The sequence below is a fragment of the Otolemur garnettii genome, unplaced genomic scaffold, assembly GCF_000181295.1.
Source record: "Otolemur garnettii isolate 467f Iridium unplaced genomic scaffold, OtoGar3 scaffold00128, whole genome shotgun sequence".
Taxonomy (NCBI): domain Eukaryota; kingdom Metazoa; phylum Chordata; class Mammalia; order Primates; family Galagidae; genus Otolemur; species Otolemur garnettii.
This window is the reverse complement of record NW_003852523.1, coordinates 3568352-3575376: the sequence shown is the minus strand read 5'-3', so window position 1 is coordinate 3575376 and position 7025 is coordinate 3568352. Positions and strand designations below refer to the sequence as shown.

The 7025-nt window shown below is 45.6% G+C and overlaps 1 protein-coding gene across 1 annotated transcript in view; it reads right to left on the bottom strand.

Annotated features, from left to right (window-relative positions):
• TRAPPC10 (trafficking protein particle complex 10) overlaps positions 1–7025 on the bottom strand; it is a 72783-nt gene that overhangs the window by 43645 nt on the left and 22113 nt on the right. Inside the window, exons 5-6 of the mRNA XM_023518104.1 lie at positions 4748–4859; positions 2115–2362 (exon numbers count right to left, since the gene is read on the bottom strand). Of these exons, the coding sequence (XP_023373872.1) occupies positions 2115–2362; positions 4748–4859 (360 nt within the window). The remainder of the gene's footprint in view (positions 1–2114; positions 2363–4747; positions 4860–7025) is intronic.

Below are 7025 nucleotides of genomic sequence, written 5' to 3'. Positions count from 1 at the left end.
ACAAACATCTCCAATTTTTTTTGTGTGTGAGACAGAGCCTCGAGCTGTTGCCCTGAATAGAGTGCTGTGGCGTCACAGCTTACAGCAACCTCCAACTCTTGGATTTAAGCAATTCTCTTGCCTCAGCCTCCCAAGTAGCTGGGACTACAGGCACCCACCACAACGCCTGGCTATTTTTTGGTTGCAGCCATCATTGTTGTTTCGCGGGCCCAGGCTGGATTCAAACCTGCCAGGTCAGGTGTATGCGGCTGGCGCCTTAGCCGCTTGAGCCACAGGCGCTGAGCCAAGACAAACATCTCTAAATCAGGTAAAATCTCTAGGACCCATGCACTGAGAGTCTGGCACTGTGTACAAACAGTAACGTCACCCCAGTCCACACAGCCAGATGCAACGACCGAAGCTCTAAGTCTGTGCAGTTAAAGGAAGCTCAAACAGTATCATGTTGAGGTAGAAAATGTTATTTTTCCTCATTTGCTTGATTTGATATCTAAGACAAGAAAAATCTGATAAAAACTCTTAAAATCTTAAGTGTGATTCAGGCTACGCACTAATGAGATTAGCTCTGAAATAAGAATTTCTCCTTTAAAAACTAAAATAATTTCACTTAGGTTAAAAAAAAGTTTAAATACCAAGCTAATTCCCCCTAGCACCTTTTTTTTTTTTTTTTTGACTCTGCTATCGTACAACCTTGAGTTCAAATCTCTGTTATGTACTAGTTAGGTAAATGCTGAAACTTATTTTCCCCCAGACTCCTGCACTGGTAAATTTTCAAAGAGAAGATGCATAAATGTGCTTGGCACCCTGCCTTGCATGTAGTGGGTGCTCAGTAAGTATTGACTACTATTAATCGAAATATTTTACCCAGGAAATAATCAGAGCTCAGAGAAATTGAGTACTTTCCTGAAGCACAGCATAAGTGAACAGAGTAAGTAGACAAGCAGAGTTTCAAACCCAGGTCTCCAGACGTAAAAGCTATGCTCTTTTGGCGGACTAAACTGAGGTATTATTACTTACATGACTGTATTGAACTCGATGGAGCCTATGTTGAGAAATAAAGTTTTTATTTTTTATTTTTACCTTTAAAAAAAATTTAAGTATCTTAAAATGATTTAAACCAAGCGTTGAGTCTTTTATTTAGTATGCTAGGGCACAAAAAATAAATTACATTATAAAATACTATCTCTCCCAATGGATTGGCTTATATACTAAATTTATACTTAGGAGAGATTTTATAAAAGGGCCTTCCAGGGAGCTGCCCCCTGGGACCTTCGTGTGGAGTACAACAGGAAGGACACTCCCAGGACCTCGGGTATGTCTTTGGGCAAGTCACCCTACCTCTTTCAGATGTGGTTTCCTTGTTTATAAAATAAAATCAGACCACTCACCTAGGAGATATCAACTGAGAATGGAGGGCAAGGGTGACCACACGAATCCTCTGAATTTGTATGTGACATTCTTCTAAGTATGCATGGGAATGGTTCTGGGTAAAGAGGCCACTCCATCAAGAATCACAGACTAGTTGTGGCCTTCAGATCTCCCTTCCCTCACTAAAATATGCATGATTATGATGGCAGCAGGAGTTCAGAAGTCCTTGGGGAATTAATCGTAAAGGTTAGTCTTCACTAACTGGCATCCTTCACACACAAGCACGTGTATACATCTTTATTCCTGACATATCTTCATTAAGCTTCATGCTGCCCATCATCAGGGCACAGCGTGCTGTGTTTCACTCACGTGGCTGCCTGCACATCCATGTGCAAAACCATCTATCTGAAAAGACAGCCTAGAAATACAACAAACGTCTATGCACAAAACTTACAGAAGAGTAATTTTTATCGGTAAAGATCAGCTCATACAGGAAGCTGTATTAAGAAACCCATCTAGGAGGCTTGCTTTGGACCAACATGAACGTCATCATGTTGAAAGCAGAAATTATATTTTGGGGCAATTAATCGATGTAAAAATTATTCAAATAATACACTAAAAATTAAAGACATTTAGAAAAAGAAAACTCCTTCCTAAGCACTAACAGTTCAATGCCTGGAACTTCAAGGTGCAGAGTTTTCTGTTTGAACAATCAATAAATGGGTAAATGGGGAAAGGGGCTGACTCACTTCCAAGAGCTTCAGTTCCTGCACACAGCTGTGCAGCAGCTCTAGGGCGCGTTGAGCCACCTCCCACGGCCTCTGCAGGAAGAGCAGCAGGGTGCACTGGCGAGAGAACAGGTAACTGCGCAGATCTAACAGGGCGGCTTCTTGCCTCTGTATCAACTCCCGCTTCTCCATATCTATGGGCTTTCGAAGGATCAGTCCGTTCCAGCTCTTCACTGGCTGGCAGAAAAAAGCCAGCCAGTTGGCACCATCTAAACAAACACACATCATGAAAGGCGCTGACTACAGGTACCGCACCTTACTGAGATTCTCGCTTAGGATGGGAGGCCTTGGGCACAAGTAGACAGCTTCATAACTGACGACTCCGCTCCTGCCCTCCCCCTTTAGTCTTGTGGTTCCCCACTCAGCTCCAGCACCTGGCAGGTGCGCACAGAACAGCATGGCCAGGCAGCAAGGCACACCAGTCTCTGTGCCCAGAAAGTCAGCAGCAGGAACTGAAGAGGTCAGGGAGCTATCTGGAGGCCTCAGGCTAGTGAGTGCCCCTTTTCCTGTGGCCTGCAGTGTGCCTGTTACCCTGACCTCCTGGGACTTCAGTCTTCCTTAGATTGCATTTTTTCCTACTTATTTCCCCACCTGTGCCAAGCTCCTAGGAGGGAGAAGAATAGGCAGGGGGTGGAGGGCTGAGCAGCAGCAATCAGGGAAAAACCCTTGCCTGTTAAAGAGTTCAACAAGGCTCCCTCAATAGGATACTAAATGTAAGAACAACAAGTCATTAGGATCTTTATGGAAAAAAACTTAATCTATTTTTCTCTTTCCAAAAGAGGTGTCAAACCGGTTCACTCCATATTCTTACTAGGACACAACTGGGTGTGACATGCTAAGCATCAGAAGTGCCAGCCACAGCCAGCAGTGCCCTTCGCTGAGCTGAGCTTCTCCCAGAGTCCCTACACCAGCAATGCCCCTTGCCAAGCCCTGCCCCAGGATTCTCCTGGAATACTCCCACATGTCATCAGGCCTCTGTGCCAAAGGCCCCTCCTCAGAGGGGCCACCCCAACCCCTGTCTAAGCTTCCAAGGCACTTCCCTCACTCTCACCTTCAGCCATATCCCTCTCTACAGCCTACGCTTATTACCACCCTACACAAGGCCACACACGTGCTCTTCCGTGCCCACGTCCCTTCATGTAAGCTCCCAGAGGGGATCTTGTTTTGCTTTATTCCTCACTGTATTTAGAACAGTGCCTGGCACATGGTGGACCAACAGTTAAGTATTTACTGAATGAAAGAATAAAAATAATCAATTTTTTTACAATAATGATAATTCGGCCATAAAATTTGGTTAAGGCTTACTTTTGGATTTTAAATTGCCCCAGATTTATTTTAAAACTGAGGAAAAAAATGTGAAATATAAGAAATATATAAGGGTTTTTTTTTTGTTGCTTTGTTTTGTTTTTAGAGACAGGGTCTTGCTCTGTCACCCAGGCTGGAGTGCAGTGGCACAATCACAACTTAGTGCAACCTCAAACTCCTGGGCTCAAGTCATCCTCCCGCCTTAGCCTCCAAGTAGCTGGGACTATAGGTGAGCACCAACACACCCAGCTTGTATAAGATATTTAAAAGATATATATATGTGTAGTAAGGACAAATAAGACATAAAAAAATACAAGAAATACAGTTTTACCTCTTCTGATTTTTTTAACTTACTTAGTAAATACTTTTCATTGGTTATGTGTTTATATTTGCATATTAGCAGAGTAAAATACCCAAACCTGAACATCATAAAAACTGGCTTGGAGTGAGTATCCACCAGTGATATTCATTATTACTTGTAGAGTAGGGACAGTGCCCAACAGTGGGGACTGACAGCTCCCTACACACAGGCTCTCTCCACTGACACCAGGATTCCCGAAATCACTCCTTTCTTCAAACACCGTGACAAGGCAAAGATGTCTACAAAGAGCAATGCTTGCTTATGGTGGCAAGAAGCAGAAAACCACCCAATGTCCAACACCAGGGACAATTTAATAAACTCTCAGTAATGCACACTGTGAAATAAAATGACTTGGAGAGGTAGCCACAATGGATTTTTCATTAGAAGGAACTACAGAGAAATGTCTGAAAAATACCATTTCTATCAAAATAAAAATTAGCAAAAAACAAGGACAATTATCAATGTTTTTCTTTATATATGGTTTCATTGTGCTAATTCTGGAATTGTAAAAGGATTTAAGATGCTATTTAAAAGCTTAAAAGAAGGTGAATACCCTTTACAAGGGTGTCATAAAAGAACTCAGAGTAATGAGCCCTGAGGTTGCCTACGACAATCTCTGAACAGAAGTGAAAAAGACTTCCTCCCATCCTAACAAGGAGGCACGGGAGTGACTCCAGCAGGCTAAGTTGCAGAAATAACACTTTATACCTGAAAATAGCTTTGTAAATGCTTTTATTACTTAAGATTCTTCTAAAAAGTGAAAGTGACTAATTCTTAATGCTCATTCCATTTCCTATAAGAATCCTGAGAATACTCCCGATACAATTTATACAACAACAGCAAAAGCTGACTGATCATCAGGTAGCTTCCAGACTCTCTGAAGGTGGCAGATGCTGAGAAAGCCCTCAGTGCTGAGAGCGCAACTCACCCCCGGCCCCGAAGTTGACGACATACTGGGAGAAGAGGGCGTCCAGCTCGTCGTACTGCACCAGCGCATCTTCAAACTGCTGCAGCATCTCAAAGACAAAGGCGAGCTCCTCCTGCTCACCCACGGTAAGTTTGGGAGAAAGAAAAATCACAAATCAACATTGAACAAGGTGTAGGCATTCAAGATGACAACGGAGAGAGTGAGCAGCACCACGAGCGACGAGCACACTGCACTGCGCTAAGTAAACACCACCTGCGACCCTAACAGGCCAGCGCTCAGGCACACACAGGTGGACTCGCCCATGGTGATTTCCAAACACTTGCCTTGACCTCAGCAGCACTGGACACAACTGGTCAGTCTCCTCTCGTCCTTGTGGTTTCCCTGAAAACCCTGCTGCCTGCATTTCCCCCTCCCCCTCCACTGCAGCTCCTCATCTGCCTGCGGGTTCCTTCCATATCCCAAGCTCTCCACTGGAGGCCCCAGGGCTCACCCCTGGACTTCTCTTTCTACAGTCACTACTCCTTCTCAGTGAGCTTACCCAACGCATGGCTTTACGTGCCACCTACGAATTACAACCACCACACGTGTAACTGCAGCACAGGCCACTCTGGTGGCTCCTCCTGCACCCAGCACCCTCACGTGGATGCTTCGCAGTCATCACAAGCCTGCACATGCTGCCTGGACTCCAGGCCTTTCTAAAGATTCACTCTTCCACAGCTTCGCCCATGTCAGTCACACAGGGGAATCCTAAGTCCTCTGAGCAGTCTCCAAGCCCTTCAAATTCTGCCTCCCAAGCTCTTCTCAGCATGTCCTCTGACCCACTCACTCAGCTCTACCACCAAGGCCCTTGCCTCCTGACCACACGCACTGGGCACACAGCTGCCTCAGGGCCTCTGCACTGCTTCCTACAGCCTGGAACACTTCTCCCCTCTTCCTCCAAATGTCCACATGGCCGCTCTTGAATACCTGCTATGTCACTGGCTCAGTGAGGCCATCCGCCAACCCTTACTTAAACTGCCCACCTGGCCTCAGCCCCACATCTCTGCATCTTGGCACTTGGGTCCTACCGTCTGTATCATGTGCTTGTTTATGCCCTCTCCACTATTACACAAGCTGGTGAAAACTGCTTACTGACACCATCCCAGCACCTGGAAGAGTGCCTGGCACGTGCTGGTATATTTGTTGTACAAAAAATGTGAGAAGATAGATACAGATGATATTTTAGAATGTCTATTACTGTACATTAAAAAGAAACCCAGGAGGGCGTGCACATGTATCATCTATATCCTCACATGTTCAAGTACTTGGGACCCAGCCCACCTTATGCATTTGCAAAGCTATTCTGAGACTCCTACAGGCCCTGTCCTGCTCAGTAGGTGAGAACCAAGAGCCCCCTTTCCTGGCTGCAACTGTGCTGACCATGTAAATGCACCTCGGCTTCTGTCCCTGCACATGAGGTGAGCACCAGTTTCTGTCAGCAACCATCCTCTGCAACCCAAAGCAGCAGGGGACCACACCCATATCACCCTCCAGAGCCCCAGGGCTGCGTCAAGCTCTCTTTCACGTCTCCTTTCCCTGGAAGTGCTGGGGGGGCAGCATTTTACAAGAGAAACTGCTAAGCCATGTTGAATGTTCTTCTCTTCATGAAGTATTTTCTTTTCTTTTTTTTTTTTTTTGAGACAGTCTCATGTCACCCTTGGTAGAGTGCTGTGACATCACAGCTCACAGCAACCTCAAACTCTTGGGCTTAAGTGAATCCCTTGCCTCAGTTTCCCAAGTAGCTGGGACTACAGGTGCGTGCCACAATGCCTGGTTATTTTTGTCGTTGTTGTTGTAATTGTCACTGTTGTTTGGCAGGCCTGAGCTGGATTTGAACCTGCCAGCTCCAGTGTATGTGGCTGGCACCCTAGCTGCTGAGCTACAGGCACCGAGCACTCTTCATGAAGTATTTTCAAAAAGGAGCACCTTTTCTTTTTTCTTTTTAATTGTGATAAATGAAAATGGAATTGACCATCTTAACCATTTTTAAGGTTACAGTTCTGCAGTATTACCTGTGTTCATGTACAGCCAGTCTCCAAAACTTTTCACCTCCCCAAACTGAAACTGTCCCCATTAAACACTAACTTGCCATCCCCTCCTCCACCCCCCACCCAGCCACTGGAGCCCACCATCCTACTTTCAATCTCTATGAGCTGACGGCCCTGGGCCGCAGATGAGTGGAGCACAGAGTACTCTATGAGCCGACGGCCCTGGGCCGCAGATGAGTGGAGCACAGAGT